General features: G+C 43.3%; 1 protein-coding gene across 6 annotated transcripts in view; it reads right to left on the bottom strand.

The window, feature by feature from the left end:
• EYS (eyes shut homolog) overlaps positions 1 to 17,506 on the bottom strand; it is a 539,265-nt gene that overhangs the window by 203,202 nt on the left and 318,557 nt on the right. For 3 of the 6 annotated variants that reach the window (XM_032961552.2, XM_032961553.2, XM_076070104.1), the window contains exons 2-5: positions 12,951 to 13,050; positions 10,614 to 11,636; positions 8,927 to 9,040; positions 4,521 to 4,625 (exon numbers count right to left, since the gene is read on the bottom strand). In XM_032961552.2, coding sequence (XP_032817443.2) covers positions 4,521 to 4,625; positions 8,927 to 9,040; positions 10,614 to 11,445 — 1,051 coding nt within the window. In that variant the 5' untranslated portion in view covers positions 11,446 to 11,636; positions 12,951 to 13,050. Of the gene's footprint in view, positions 1 to 4,520; positions 4,626 to 8,926; positions 9,041 to 10,613; positions 11,637 to 12,843; positions 13,051 to 17,506 lie in introns of all 6 variants that reach the window. The other 3 variants (XM_032961557.2, XM_076070105.1, XM_032961555.2) reach the window with 2 other exon arrangements.

Genomic DNA, 17,506 nt, shown 5'->3' with positions numbered 1-17,506 from the left:
CGGAGTGGGTCACTAGGGTGCGTGGCGCTGGCTGCTGGCACAAAGGGGCATATGAGGACGTAGCACCCCGGCCGGCTTACAGAGCACGTGATAGGCTGTGGGGCAAAGGTGACCGGGGGGACATGTGAAGTATAGCCCAGAACCTTCTGGTGGGTTCCAGAAGAGGGCGGAGCCAAGGGCGGAGCCAGGCAGGGGACACGTGGAAGGTGGCCCAGAACCTTCTGGTAGTATTCCAGAAGGGGGCGTGGCCGAGGGTGGAGCCAGGCCACGCCAGGGGGCATAAAAGGGAAGTCCCGAGGCTGGATCAAGGCTGCTCTGTCGCTGGAATGGAACCCAACATGCTTCGTCTTCGGCGTCGTGGGTCAGGCAGCATTCCAGCTGCTCTGACCCGTTTATAGTTGTCCCGTGTGTGAACAAGTGTTAAATGTGTAGAATAAACGTGTGTTGCCTCCTACTATTAGTGTCTCAGAAGTGACTCACTATACATGTTCGTTACGATTTTCTGCTCCCCTCAATTATTTGGCATCTACAACCAAAATCAAAGAGAGCTTCGGGATTAACTGTCCGAATAGTTTTTTTTTGGTCCGTTACTGCAGACAAGACACCAATTCACGAGAGCATGATGACATACGCTGAAATGAAATGCACTAATGGTCAAATGAAGTGGCAGCTGTTACAAAAGGATTTTGCAGTAAATGGAGGAATGAGAACAGGAAATAATACGTTGGATATGAGCACCGAGCAGTAATCAACGAATGGGTACCGCCAAAGTGTAAGCTCTCATGAAAGCGTGAGGCATCATTTTGTGAATCTTTACCTGAAAAGATAATGATTGTAAACTCAATCTGGCCGTCATATCATTGGAGCCGGAAAATGTGGGCAAATTTAAGCCTTGATAACTAATTTACTATCAAAAGTAACTTTAGCACAACTCGGGAAGAGTTTTACCTGGGTGTGATTTTCAAATGGCATGACCTATCAAATAACCGTAATGATGCCGTGAATAATGGCCAAGTTTACGTGTGTTGATGTGACAGCTGATGAAATGTAAATATTTTTTTCTCACCATGGCTGGCAGAAGAATGAAAAATGAATTGCAACTCAAAAGTTTTTATCATGAATTAAGTACGTGTTTCTCTATGGTATGATATTTGTCAGTCAATTAAAAAAACACAAGAAAACAGACATACTTTGATTTCAAATATTTTACTTGCCATATGCTCCATGACAAATTTGAAAGCGAACACTTTCCATTAATTTGAATCGATATTTACAGAACCCTGAATTCAACAATTACAGGATCCTTCCCGAGGGCTTTCAGAATACATTTGTAAATGCATTGTAATTGTAAAAAATGTCATTATATTTTTTGTTAATGTGGCAAATGAAAATGTATCTTTGCTCAAAGGACACTATGGAAATGTTGATCTGCAATGGCAGCCTGTGCCAGCAGTGGAAATTCCACATTCCCGGTGTGGGAACAGGTCTTTCCATACGACGGAAATCTCACCTTTCCACAAGTGGTACTCAATTTATTGATCCAGGAGAGATTGTAAGCTGAATCGACGCCCCAAACAGGATTTGAACTCAATACCTTCTGAGTCACACACTCAAACTACACAACACCACTCAGCATAAAGATGACAGCATAAGTATTTCATATATACATAATATATACACAAACTAATAATGCAACATTATTACGTTGATACTGCAGTGTTAGCAACACATTTATGGCACATTAATGATAAATTCACTTTGTAAATGGTGAAACGCAGGCATAAGTGCTGCTCTGAGTCAGGTATGATTTTCATACGCATGATGAAACGTGCACGTTATTTGTTTTTTTCTCACTCACAAAACGGAGCCCAGAGGAAGGCACCATCCCAGGTGTCATTACTCCGAGCCTAATTAGGCCGTTGCAAGCAATTACAAGGCCATGCTCGATTATGGCACAAATGAGTAGCTACAGAAACCACAGCCGTGAATGGACCAACGACACTGTTAATATTGTTTTGTTCATGAATGCTCAATTGTTCATAGTTAAATAGTATATGCTTTTCAATCTTAAATTGATGTGGGTTTTGAAAGTTTTATTACAATGCGTCTGTAAACCAAACACGTTTTGTTTCGCAATTTCTCAAAGTAAACATGTATCATTGTTACTGTAAACTTTTTCTGGAAATGCAAAAGTAAACATATATCATTGTTACTGTAAACTTTTTCTGGAAATGCAAAATTAGTTTCTCTCATAAGTGAGCATATACATACGTGCACGTGTATATTCACTCAGGAAAGAGTGATGGTACGGTGGTCATGCACTTGCTCTATTAACCTAGGAACCTGTTTTTTATACTCCGACGTGTAGTATATCTGAACGAGTAATGGCGCATGGCACTTACTGACCAGGGTGGTGAAGTATGGTAAAAAAAATAAACATAACTAACATTGCCATATGGAGGGCTTCGTGCAGAAATGTCTTCGCAAAAGGCTGTACGTCAATAGTATTATTGTTGTTCATTGTACCGTTAAATATTCGGGCAGGATTAATATTTGTAAACTCGGATTGCGTTAATACATTTCGTCAGTGTGCCATATTAAGACAACAATTTTTTTTTATGTTATTTTAATAAATAAGCATTGGACAGAAATAGGATATCAAGAAGAGCTAATGATTTTCAAAAATCACAGAAAAACAAAACTGAACAGCTAATTATATTCTTGGTTCTTTCGTGACTTTACCGAAAGAACCAAGAATATGAATCCCTGCAGTCACGAAAGCTTTAAATCAAAATTGACAGCTAATTGTTTAAAATGTTTTAGCTGATATATTTATGGCTAATATATTTTAAAACCTTGATTACTGAAGATATAATATTTTGAATGATCCATGAGTGTCAGCAATACTAGCAATTGTTAAAAGCAAATATCGCCATGTTATGCATCACGTGAAAATACTGTATTTAACAAAATAACAAAGCTTGGCTCCCATGGTCAAAAATTTCAGCTTTTCCAAGCTAACAGTGAGAACTTTTAGATGTAGTTAATTTAGTGATGCAATTTTCAAAATACAACAATATATGTTTTTATGCACACATGAAACTGTAAATTTGCCTATGCTTCCATGTTATTAAATTACACAAATACGGTACTAGCCATGATTTGTGTGTACGAAAAGAATTACCCTGACCATTTCCAGTTTAATTTCAGCCCGTCTTGACAGTACCTAAATCATAACACAGTTCTCAATGCTAAACCTTCAAAATACATTTTAAGATTTTAATGGTTTCAAATGTATTTTGTTACACGTCAAGTTTTATATCAATTGCCGTTATATATACATATAGATAAAATGCTGCAATTATATATTTTTATCAATTGACCTTCATTTAAGACAAAGTCAATAAACACTTGACACATGAATATACCCATGCACCTGAAACAAATAAATAAATATGCCTTGACTTATAAAGAGAGGCAATATGATGTCTCCACATACTTCTTTGTATTCTCCTGAGTGGTTTTTATTTTCTTTGTCAGTGTCCACGCTTCCAAACCATATGTCACAGCAAACAATATGCCCTCAAGTAAACCCAGTTATACTGGGAGGAACCTCCTGGTTACACCAGCCCACAGGGGATTATTGTGTCCGTCCGTCCGTCGTGCATCCAAAAATGGGAGGGGTGGGGCTGGGTGGGGAGGGTGGGGAGGGGCTGGGTGGGGAGGGTGGGGAGGGGCTGGGTGGGGAGGGTGGGGAGGGAGGGGCTGGGTGGGGAGGGTGGGAGGGGTGGGGCTGGGTGGGGAGGGGCTGGTCACTCTGTGGTGCCCTTAGAAAACTCAACGTTTAACCTACTCACGCCGGCTTGTGCCCGCCCTCACAGTCGGGCATACTTGCTGAATACACGACGCCGCCGTTGACCCTGGCCATTGACCGAGCAACCCAACGTTCCTACCAGCTCCCTCCGCAGGAGAATGTGTTTGGCAGATATTTGGAATCCATCCTTGAGTCTGAGTCAGTTTTGCTAAGTATTTTAAACAGTTGTTCGTTGGCGATGGGCTGGACTCATGAGGGTGTGCAATAACAAATGTTCGGACTTAGTTACAAACGCAATGAAGTAGCCACGGTGCAAAATGCCTCTTGCAAGCGCATGTGAATATCAAGTCAGTTTACGCATGTGTGTTGTTGTTGTTTACATCATTAGACCTCCTTTGCCAGTACCAAAATATGATAAGAAGGTTTTCCCCCTTTTTTCTGGCAACAGCTGTACACCTTTTGGCGTCCTCTGGTTAAGCACCAATTGAGACGAGGCTCAAAAGAAAGCTGTCTCTGGTGTGGACCAATCAGTTTCAAGGACAATGCATTTATATTATCAGAGTGGTTTTTTTTGCATTTTGACCACAAGTATTGTGGTTAATGCACGCATGATTCCTCGTAAAAAGGTTTCAGTTTTGTTGCCAGAAAAAAGGGGAAAACCCCTATTATTATGTGTTGTTGTTTTTAAAAGAAGCAGCATCCTCACCTTTAGGACAGATGCACACGAAGCTTCCTGGGACCTCAATGCAGGTGCCACCATTCGTACACGGGAGAGACGCACACCGATCTATCGGAGCAGAACAAGTCGGCCCTATGGAGAAAAGAAAATAGAGCCGTTGAATTGTTACAAATTTCTGTCGTCGATTGACACTCACGTCTTGCCAAACACGTGAAGATATTTGTTGGAGAGACACGAATGGAAAACACATCAGAGGACGTGCACCGAGGGCATTTATTGAATGCGGACGGGAATCAAAATGATTAAATGAAAGAGGAGAATGAGAGCAGAGGTTGGAAGTGCTTTTGGAGAATGTAACCTGATATTGCAAAATAACATTGTCATTTTCCCCAAAAAAGTATAAAGTATGAAATCAATGCATATCATCTGTGTGACATGCTGGAGCTGAACACGAAAGCGTAGAGAGATGTGGAGTTGGAGTTACACTGCGGGACAAAGATAGAAACACAAGCACAAACTAAAAATATATATATATTTTTTAAATACCACCCATATTGACTGTTAAGACAGCTAAATGGGTTTTGGCAGGACGCAGTGTAAGGATGTATGTACGGCATGCATGACGAACTGCTTTTGCACCATACGTAGCCAAACCAGAAAACAAACTAAGGTGGTTTATGGTCGAGACCGATTTGTGGAGGGCAGCCAAATGAGGGCGGCAGATATGCAGGAGCGAGACGAACGGTGGCGTCACGGAGCCATGAGAGATGGAGAGGGCTTTAGGAGCCCTTCCCCCAGCAGTGGTAGTATTATGGCTGATGACGATAATGAGGAATTCTCGTGTATGTGAGCATACCCCTGTGTCAACCATGTCCACAGAACTTATACTGTGTATATTTCGAGGAAAGTTTAATGTATTCAAATTAATCACAAATTAAATAACGAAAAGTATCAAAGGACTGTGTTGGCGCTGGTGCACAAAGGCAAATTAAGGAAACCCACCACGTTCGTGGCGAAGGTAGAGTTGATAAATATGGTGATTATGTTTTAATTAGTGCTTTGTTCGGAAGATCCTGCTGAGAGTACTTTTCAACTTCCTTATCTATCAAGTATTTTTGCAAGTTGGGAATATGAGTGTCACAAATATATATGTGTATGTTGAATTTCTTTCGCACAGTACGTAGCCGACCGTGATAATCGGAGGTGGCTAAAAGATAAGTGAGCACAGGTTAACAATCTACTTGCTGTACTGTCATCCACCAGCACTGCACACTTGCTGCACCTCGACACACGATGATCCGCGCGCAATCCACCAGCTCAACTCCAATGCGCCGCGTTAAGGGGTGGGGTGGGGGGCGCATTATGTGAGCCAGTGGTGGAAATTACCACGGGGGGTGAGGGGGAATTAAATATTAAACAAAACTCTTACCACAGCAGGATGCAATGGCTGTACATTGGTAGATGAGCTTTGCTACGCGCGTGTCAGCAGAGCATGGCAGTGGCACAGGTGGATGCAGTTCCAAGCATAAAGGGTTGCCAGATCTAATTGAATTTCCATGTCGGCCCGTGTTTCTCCATTTGTATGTAAATCACAGCGAAAAGCACATTAAAAAAAAAACATCTGCTCGTTGATAGACATGAAGACAGCTGCAACGGAAGTCCCCAAGGCCCGGAGTCAACATTTATGCTGTAAAAATCTTTAGGCTAACATACTCTCCAGCCAATGAGAATCCCCCATCAGCTGGAAAACAAATGCGTGCAGTTTGACACATTATTTAAAAAGCGTGCTCTCTGATATATGGTAGCAGTTTCGAAAATGTAATATTTGTTGTCAAATGAGTTTCGTGACAGATGTGTTTCAGTTTGACGACACTTTGAGAGGCATATGCTGGAAAATAAGCATGCAAGACAAGCAGTGGTGTGTGTTTTGATATTGATGAATAAATTAAGCCAAAACTGTAACAAAAAGACACGCTCAAATTTCCTTCGTGAAATAATTTAAAGCATACACGATCAAATACAGAATTACTATATCACATATTTCCAAGAACCCAAGCTTTTAACAGATTACTCTGGATTGTAATAACTAAGTAACAAGCTTACAATTTCAAGTGCGATTTAAAAAAAAAATACGGTTCATGATTACACATAGGGTGCGAAGCAGCTCTAAAAAACCTTATAATGTTTATTTAATTAACCTCCGACCCTGGCTTAATTCTCCGATTGCTCCAGAATGCTACACAAGAGCACGCAGCTGCGTTCACAAGACCACACGGTACATCATTGTGAATCAGCGGAGAGAGGCGAAAGGTATTTTTTTAATAAGCTCGCTGTTTCGCCAGCCCTTATGCAAGAGCGAGCAGTTTAAAGGTCACCATTTTCACAACACCTTCATTTATTTTCGCATTTTTTTTGTTATTTGTACATTTTTACATAATGAAGTCACAAGAAAGTCCCCTGCTGAGATCTAAATGAGCAAGTTACGTTTTTTTGTCATGTGGCACATCACACAAGCCTTACTACTTGCTATTAAAGTTTGTTTCGTTCCCTGAACCGGTACAGGCATACGCGGGGTGCAATGTAACGCAATATCCCCACAATATCGCTGTCGTGGGGATGCAGCATTTGCAGACATTTGTGTCTTTGCTTGCGTGACTCCCTCCAATATTATTGTTGTTGTACAAAACAAACAAAAAATACAATGCATGTGGATATGCTTCGAAAATTTTAACCGAACGCTTAATGTGTGCTACCTGAAAAAAACTAAATTTAGAGGCATAGGATACAATTTACATGCGCTTTACATGCAGGGACCAGGATGTAAACTCATAATTGCTCGCATGAATCCTGCCTCGGAGTCGACTTCACCTCGTGTTCTTCACTGCAAGACTCGCAGGCCACTGGCGACCCCTGGGTGGCCTTTAGTGCGGCTCCTGACGTGTGGCACTCGACAAGACACAACACGTGTGAAGAACACCCCATCGTGCTGTCGAACCCCCAATGGTTACAAATGTGTGGCAGCCCTGGTGTCTTATCGGCAAAAGTGCACCCGCCCCCCGCCGCCTCTGAAAATGAGTGAAGAACACTGACTTAACCTGTCAATGAGTACCACTTTGTGAAAAGTCAATAGTCGATATTCTATTCAGGTACTGGTACTGCCCCTTTTCCATGGAAATGTGGCGTTTCCACTACTGGCTCAGCACCTCGAGCAGAGAAAGAGCACCGCCTTCTCCTTGTGGGACGAACGAGGCGGGGGGTGGGGTGGGGAGCGAGGCACTTTGACTTTGTGGCTTTGAGTTAACATGTCTTCTCTCACATTCACCAAATCAAAATATCAGCAATGCAGGCTCAGATCCCTCCGGAGATGCAGCCATCGGCGGTGCCCTACGGCAACCCAGCTGCCTCGGCGGGCAATTATTTTAAATAGAGCGGAGGTCACAGTACGAGTCTGGCCGCATCGTGTGCACACGGGTGCACAGGGGGCGCGTTGCACGCGAACGCTGGGAGCGCGCGAGGCTTCTCACGTCAAAAGAGCAGCAAAATGAAACGTTCAGCGGAGTCTTGCATCTCGGGCCGACTTTGAAAGTCTCGCGCTTTCCAAAAGGATTTTTTTTTTTTTGCAAAAGGATTTTTTTTTTTCTTCCACGCGAATCAAAGCGGCGACGGCGGCGGCGGCGGCGGCCGCGGCATGCGGGCTCACAGAGGAACGCGAGGAGCTTCACGAGAACCCCACCCCCAGGAGACGAAAGCCGCGGTGTGCCAAGAAACGGAGCGACGGGTGTCACCGTTACGGACTGACAAAGACGACCCACCCCCCACCCCACCCCACCCCCCGCGCCGCGCCGCCCCCGCCGCCACCATGCCACGACTGGGAATGCGGCCTTGCGCACACGTTGATCTGATCAAATGCAATCTAAACACCGACCCCCTCGTTTGGGAATCTGTGACAGAGGGGTTTTTCCTTCAATAAAATCATATAAAAAGCGTAGATTCCCATCAATAGTGCAATCTAAGGTTGGCAAGATTGGTCGAGGGTTTTTTTTTTATATTGCCATCTGTAAACAATTCCTACCGATTCAATATTGCTTTTGACTCTACTTTCGCACCTCCGATTAGCACAGTTGGCTACATACGGGCGAAGTAAGTTGAACATACATACCGACTTAAAAGTATTTTTTTTCTTTTCATTTTGAACATTGAAATGATATGCATTCTCACAATAAATATCTTCGGTATTCCTGCAGTTGCCACGCTTGGCTTAGCATATAGTGACTTAACAGTATATCGATTAATTGATATTGGCAATAACAAAAACATAGAGACAATACTATTAGTTGCAATATAGTCTACAACAAAAAACTATAGCTCGGTGAATACGTTGAATGACAATGATAATATGCCCGCATTTACACGGTTATACTCTGATAACTTACCCATGTATCCTGCGTGGCATTCGCATACAAACGTGCTTGGAGTAACGTCCACACAGCTCCCGTGCTCACACCGTTGCTCATTGCATGCCCCGACTGCTTCCGAACAATTCCAGCCTGATAACAATTGCAGCAACAACAACAACAAATCGTTTAAAAAATGTAATTAAATATAAACAAAATAAAATGTGTGAATAAATCACAGGACAAGGTGCTGTGGGGAGGGGGAAGTTGTAGCACACTGAGCTCTGGGTTTGATTCCTAGGCCATGGGTAAGAGCCGTGGTGACTGCTGTCTGTAATCATAATTATGATGATATTAATTTCAACTTGTAACACGCCCACGAGCCAAGCGGGAGAATGACTCAGAGGCTCGAGAAAGAACCAGACAAGCAGGAAGGCAGCAGTCGAGCGGTAAGCCCACGCCAACAATTGCCCGAGCTCTGCGGTCCTCTATATATTAAGGTGTTATCGGCCAATTAATTGGTGTTTATATCCGAACTGGTCCCGCCCTGCCCTAGTTATACAAGCTCACTAACCTACGAAACAGCATAGCGAAGTATGCAAAAAAAACTCCATGACCAACACAGCAGCATTGTATTTTCAAAACGTCTTTGGAATTCGTTTGTATGACTTTCCGGCTATCTGTGTTGTCATTGCAGTATTTGCAAGTTCATTGCAGTATAGCACTGTGTATAGCATGAAGTTATCTCCATGCTACTGAAAACTTGAAGGCAACTCTGTTCTGTTTGGGCCAGTATTGCTCTAATCCCGGCAACTGTGAGCCACGTTCTAGAGGCAAGAGGGCTAATAGGTATGTTATCAGAATCTTTATTTCAACTAGAGGAATCTGATGGACTTTTAAGCTCTTTTTCACATCTGTGAAAATGTACAATCAATTCACCACCCCCAACCCCCAAAGCAATGAAGTGAATTGCCATGATTCAGAGGCATCCTTCAAATAAAAATAATATTTTTTGGAACTGTGGTGTTGCAGAATTTCTATTGGCTACAGGGCTTACATGTGAACCAACTGCGTACACACTTTAGGAAACGTGAATGATTAATTATTACTCGCATGGCTTAATGCTTACATCATCAGCATAAGACTCGATATTGATGGGTGACTCAATGAATCGATACTGTCTTGTGATTATTATAGGATAATGCTGCATCATTGAAATCTGATGTGAAGCTTAAACAGCTGCTTTATCTTCAGATTAATAGTATCAGTCCAAGGAAAACATCATTAACATGATACCGAAATAACACCTGAGTCAAAAACATATCACTGAACACCGCACTATAACTTGTATCATTAATGTGATGGCCAATTCAAAATGCAGTGCACATTCCCCAACTGACAGCTAACTGAAATAGGACTCAGAACGCGTACTTCAATAACGTATCACTCCACACTCATGGTATTGACAGTGCACGTGCCTGGCATTGAGATCCTAATCTGAACACAATTCATGTTTCTACACGATGGAGGAGGAGTGTGTGGGGGGGGGGTAGATACTAAACATCTGTAACAAAAAAGAGCTTTAAAGCTCATCGGATTCCCCCAGTATAAATAAATATTCCGATTCTGACCTACACGTGTACCAATCGATGACAATTAAGAAGGTCAAGTTGATCGCAGACATTTCAACACCCTCCGCCCACCCCCCTCCCCCTTCCTTCCTCACCTACAAATCCCTCGGCACACTTGCACCTGTATCCTGACCCCGCTCCGCCCTCCGTCCGGGGGACACAAATCGCGCCGTTCCCGCACGGGTTTGGGCTGCAGGCTCCCGCCGCCGCCTCGCAGTGGGGCCCGGCGTACGGCTCGCGGCAGCGGCACCGGAAGGCGTTTGCCGAAGCGGGAGCCTCGCAGGCGCCTCTGCCCGAGCACAGGGCGGCGTTCCCCTCGACGGGCCCACACTCGTGGCGCCTCACTCTGACGGCCAAGCGCGCGCCCGCTTCGAGGCTCCCTTCGGCGGCGTGCGCGAAGCGGTGCGTTCCCTCGGCGAGCAGGTTCGGATCGAGCCGGCGAATGCCCGAGACGGGGCCGCCGAAGAGGGCCCAGCGGCGGCGGGGTTCGCCGGAGCTCCCGTTGAAGGGGCAGGAGAATTCCGACGTGGACACGTAGGCAGGGTTCATGGTCGTGCCGTTGGGTGCGATCAGGTACAAGTTGTCTCCAAGCTGCATGTCCAGCGCACACATCTGAGAGATCTCAGGATGCAAGAGTGGGGCGTTTTCCGTCGAGTCTGACTCGTTTTCATTCTGACACTTGGGATTGACATGGGAGCAAAGTCTTCCTGATGTTGTCCAGATGACGGTGATGTTTTGGGGCTCTTTGTGCCACTGTTTGACATCTTTGTCTTGGCACCCAGATTGAGCTTTTGCAAAGCTGTGCCATAGGGCGACTGTTAACAGGAAAGGAAGCCCAGAATGCAAACACATTTGCGTGCTCAGAGTGAGAAGCATATTTAATTGTGAAGTTTTTGCAATGCCAAAAATATAATGGAGAATTTGCATGAACGAAGGTTAAACGGGAAACCTTTCTAGCAATCAAGACATTGGTATCTTGAAAAAAAAATGTTGTTATGCTTGTTGATTTTTTTTACGAAAAATTCTTCCAGCAAAATAATATATTTTTTCGCGCAATAATTTCAGAGGAGGTTCAAAACAAATTCGATTACTTATCACCCTCCATAGACGAGCGGCATCTAAAAAAGGGGACACACAATGCAGTGCATGCAACATATGTTCAGATAATTCGTTCAGATGTGATAGAGCAGCATACAGTGGCACAAAATTATCCAAATTGCGCTAATAAGCGCACACACTTTACATGCAATGTATTTCATCAATACGCAGCGCACCTTTGCACTTTAAACGCTCAATCACACGTTGCATCACATTTATCGTAATGCAAGTGCAAAAAGCTCACAGCCATTAAAACTCGGTGCTAAAGTATACGACCTCCCACCAGCAAAGAGCACTCGTCACGTGACTTCAGTATCTTAGTAACGGCGGCGTAAAGCTGCTTGTGGGCGGATTTCTGGGTGCAATTCTACGAAGCAGACGAGGGAGGCTTTGGAAAAATCATTTGCAGATACTCCCTACATGGGCAAATAAGGACTCACTCAGGAAAGAAAATAAATAAACATATATACAGACACCTTCCTTCCCTCATTTTATAGCCACGATACCATAAAGTATTTGAATCTCGAGGCACATCGTTGAACCTTAGTGGACGCTCGTGTATATATGATTATAGCTGTATGCAGTTATACTGAAATTAGAACATGTTACATCAATGGTAATTATCGAATATAGAAGGAGGACTTTATTGTGCTTAAATCAGCAGTATCAACACTCCAATGTTGTACAGCAACAATATCATGGTTTTCCATATTATTATTCCTATATATTTTTTGTATCAATAACCTGAGTATAAACATATACGTTCAAACAACAGCAGGCATATGCAGCATATACTAACAAAGGGCTCTATTGAATTGGTGACAATCAGCATTGGCTTGGCTTTCATGCAACAGGTGCCAGTGGTAGCTTACAATAAATTACACCCGACCCAGGAGCACTGTTTATTTAATTTAAATTCAGCTGTTTCAAACGTCTGAATATGTAACATGAAATATATCATGTACAATTTAAGCGTTCTAAAGCCACATCTCTCTATATTAAAATGAAGTAAGATTATGTGAAAAGACGAGTACTCTATTGACGTTTTGTTTTACTATAGCCAATGCTATAACTAAAGCAACGCCACTACAATTTGCTAAAATCACTGACTCCCAGAAAATAGAACCTTCATGTTATTATCCTGTCGCCATAATCCTGTGTCTCTTTGAGTTATTAACCAAACATATTGTGTATAATTATCAAGTCATCAAACAATTGCAAACTTACTTGTTTTCAAGACGTCTGCCGGTACTGATAAATGTCATGGTTTTTTTTTACATAGCATGAAAACACAAATCAATGAATACAAAAGGCAATACCGTGCGTGAACTGACCCTGTTTTATTTTACCGTCGCGGCTAAAACGTGGACGTGTTTTCTATACAGCAGGTGTTGTCAGATCAGCACCCCCGCTTACTGGACAGCAGCACTGCGCCTGCGCATGACGAACAAAGCCATGTTAATGAGGGTATTCTCAACGTGAGAGTGTTGTGCATGTGTGGGGAGCGGTGGCGCAGTGGTTAGCACACCAACCTACAACCTCGGAGGTGACTGACTTCGCTTCCCGCTCACGCCCAACATCAGTGACAAATATCTGAACTTGTGCTGAGCCTGCACTAGGTCGACTCAGCCTTAAATTAATATCTGATGCAGTTTGTAAAGATCCTTGCTGGGGAGACAAAGGCGGCCGGGTGTGGTGCTAACCACACCACTCACTTGTGTGCCACGTTGGCCTTCATAAGTGCTAGCTAACGTCACTTGCCCCAACGGTATGTTAAAGCTATAACAGGATCTTTATCTTTGTAAAGTTTACAGCAATAGTCTCGTGATTCAAATCGGTTCGGTGGTAATACATGAAAAAGCACTTAACATCATTGGAAGGATGTGAGTTCAGACTCAGACTCTATTTCAGCTGGTAAGGGCCATGGAGATAAGCAGTTATGTTGCAAGGACGACCATAGTCCAAGACTGTAAGCAGTGGCAGTCGAGTTACAGGACATTGCAGGTTGGCATTATGCAAACTAAGGAGTGTAAAAACTAAATAATTTCCACCAAACATGTCAAGCTTACTCCACACAGGATACACCGTAAATAACGATTGAATATGAATAAAAACATGTTGCAAAAAGGACCTGCCGCAGACGTATGTAAATAACCGTATGCACAGATTCAGACATAACGGAGTTTAATTATAACATGTATAATTGTGTCAGAGGTAATCATATAGCATGGCCTTGAACATGCGAAAGACGTTACATGTGGAATATCAAGAATGGTTATGAGGGCATTACAAAATGTAGGTGCTGCACAAGAGAACGCACTGGAACCAGTCTAAGTTCTCGATCTAGGATCGGTCACTGGGTAATCAGAGGTTCGTCTAAGGTTTATTGGATCTTGTAATGGATGGAGAATATCAGTTCAATCCTGGCCGAGTTCAAATCACTGTTGCGTCTCAGCTCGGCCTGTCTTCCTTCTGGAGTCGATGGGTGGTTGTTTGACCATACTTAGCCTCGCTTACTTATGTGGGTGGGTGAAGGAGGGGGGTCCAGAACTGGTTCCACTATCACTCGCCGCTTATGTTAGCCATGGCCAAAATTCAACTCAGGCTACCGGGTCCATCGTGCAGTGTGTAAAGCACTGCGCCACAACTCTGCAATATCCCCCCACCACCACCTTCCCAACTGAAGCAATCAGATGTTCGTAATGGCAAGCATGGCAAGTATCTCAACAACGTCTTCTCGAATTTCAAAAGACCAATGCACCATTCTGCTGTTCAAAAACAAGCTTTTGTATCGCCTGCCGACTGCTCCCTTCAGAACAAATGGCACTAAACAAGAGCGTTAAGGTTGAAACTACTGTAGATTCGAAGCTTTCGTGACGGCAGGAATTACTCTTTGGTTATTTCGGTATTAAAGGCCTCGACGGACGTGGATATGGATCATATCAGCGGCGAGGCTGTTTAAAACAGCAACCTTAACGCTCTTTGGTTCGTTAAGGTTGCTGTTTGTAACAGCCTCGCCGCTGATATGATCCATATCCACGTCCGTCGAGGACCTTAAACACTTCAAGTCCGGTCTCAGCAGCTTGCACACACTGTGAACGACATCAGCCTGACATATGTTAAAATAATATATTTCCTGGCCTGCCTTTGGAATTAATCCCAATGGTAATTTAAACACATTGTACATCTGAACACATTGTACATCTAAACACATTGTACATCTAAACACATTGTACATCTAAACACATTGTACATCTAAACACATTGTACATCTAAACACATTGTACATAAAAACACATTGTACATCTAAACACATTGTACAATCAAACACATTGTACATCTAAACACATTGTACATCTAAACACATTGTACATCTAAACACATTGTACATCTAAACACATTGTACATCTAAAAACATTGTACATCTAAACACATTGTACATCTAAACACATTGTACATCTAAACAAACACATTGTACATCTAAACACATTGTACATCTAAACACATTGTACATCTAAACACATTGTACATCTAAACACATTGTACATCTAAACACATTGTACATCTAAACACATTGTACATCTAAACACATTGTACAATCAAACACATTGTACATCTAAACACATTGTACATCTAAACACATTGTACATCTATACACATTGTACATCTAAACACATTGTACATCTAAACACATTGTACATCTAAACACATTGTACATCTAAACACATTGTACATCTGAACACATCGAAACACTGCGACCCGTTTGCACATGGAAGTGCATTTCCTCACTGTACAGCATCGAAGGCTCAGAACAAACACGACGGCAGGCCAATGTGTGATGAAAATGACAGGGAGTGGTCAATTATTGTAAGGGGAAGACTTTAAGCCGGCTAATATGCATGACAAATTTCAAACCACAGTGTAACCTCCAGTAGCCCTACCCAATATTATTTAATCTGGGATTAAAGCTGGTTTGCAGCAGACGAGCAAAGGATTTGTTGCTTGATTGGCACATTGAACTCGAGATTAAAATCGTGCCGTGTGCAGACTCAGAGCCAATCATATTTGCCCGAAAGGCTTTTCTGCATGTAGAGCATTTTTTCGTGTTACAGAATGCACTTCAAACCCCGCATACGCTACTGCATGTAATGTGTGAACCGGTAATGCCACCCATGCACGCTGACAAGCTTCCAGCATTGTTGACCAGACAGGCATGGAGAGTGGAGTGCAGTTTAAATCAATGATCGTCTCACTTACAAGTAACCCATGATTGCAGTTGGTAGGCTCGTATCAATCTTCTAAAGTGTTTTTTTCTTAACTTGTTTGTTTCTGTGCAAGCAGACTCGCAGATAATTTCCCATTGTGACAGCCACCAACATTCCGCTTTCAATGATGGGATGAACGTGTCTTAAAGCATGATGAAATGCGGACAATTCAGTAATTCCCAATTAATACAAGTGTCGTGTGCTAATTCACAGACACTAGTAGGAGGTACTCTCTCTCTCTCTCTTTTATTCCGGCCTTCACAGCCTTAGGGGATAACCACACACCGGGTCGGGACAGCCAACATGCTGCCAGACCCACAGCTTGAAGAGGGCGAAGATCACAACGACGACGGCAGCACGACGAGTTCCACTCCAGATCGCAGCCAAGCTCCGCCCTCGGCCCCACGCACCCGTCTGGATCCCCCAGATTGCCCCGTGCTTTGCCCACAGGTGCAACTGGGAGAACGGGCTGTTACCCCTAATTCTATTGTCCACCAATCCCCCAGCGGCACGCGCTACAGTGACTCATTCCCTGTCACTACACAAGTATGGAGGAGTACAAGGTACAGGTGCAACCCTGCCATTTCTTGATCACACTACTGATGGAAAGACCTCTAATGGAAGGGTCTTCTATACAGTGCCACTTGAGGGTAATTTGGCCTACTCTTTCACGTTGGTTTGACGTGATGTAAAAGGTAGGAGTACCTAGAATGTACCCCACCACACGATGCAACCCACGTATGCTTCTGGGTGGACAGAGGTGGAATTCAAGACACTTGCCCATCCTTTTAACTGCTGCGCTGGAATATTGAAGCGGAGACCTCTGGGTTGTCCCATGGTCTACCCATTGCGTTGCGGCAGTCACACGTCCCAGCGGTTAGCGCGTACGCCACTCGTTGCGGAGGAGTTCGTGGTTTGAGTCCAGCAGGTTGCCCTGGTTAATACTGCGTGCGTTTTAACCACAACATACAGGCCGTCTTCTTTACAGTGGATGTTCAAAATCCCCTGACATGATTTCAAAAACGAGTGGCCATAGTATGATACAAATTCAACAGATTTTAATAAAATTACTCAAAAATTTCTCAATTGGCATCACACGGAGCACCATCGCCCTCTCTTCTAAATGCACTGCAGACTCTGTAATACACAGCACCGTTGTTACTGCCTAAAGCTATACGAATGGGGCAAATACCAAATGTTCTTAATTATTCTTATCCGTACCACAAGCGAATCCTTTGTAAAGTAGTATCAATAAAACTTGAACAAGATAAAATCTGGCCCTCAAAATAACCCATAAAATATGCTCATCACTGTCAATATTTTCAAGAATCATTCGCAAAGGAGGTTAGTGTACAAACAACAATTGCATTCATATCCCAATGAAATGTGTAAATTCCCTTTCACGATATTATTATTATGCGTTATAAAACCACGGATCCTTGCCTGCTACGTCCATGCTACGCTCTGAAAGCAAGCCTACTGGGTCCAAGTTTCAAGCAAACAAAGTGATTCTGCGTTCTGGCTGAATAGCTGCACTGCGACTGGCACCCCAAGGTGATTTCTCTGTGGCCATCATCCCAAATGGCAGCAGTCAAACGAGGACTTCCTATTACACCCTGATGTAA

This window comes from Petromyzon marinus, chromosome 27 (genome assembly GCF_048934315.1).
Source record: "Petromyzon marinus isolate PM22_M1 ecotype Great Lakes invasive population chromosome 27, UKy_Petmar_22M1.pri1.0, whole genome shotgun sequence".
Classification (NCBI taxonomy): domain Eukaryota; kingdom Metazoa; phylum Chordata; class Hyperoartia; order Petromyzontiformes; family Petromyzontidae; genus Petromyzon; species Petromyzon marinus.
Note: the sequence above shows the minus strand (reverse complement) of the source record. Positions and strands in the feature narration are given on the sequence as shown.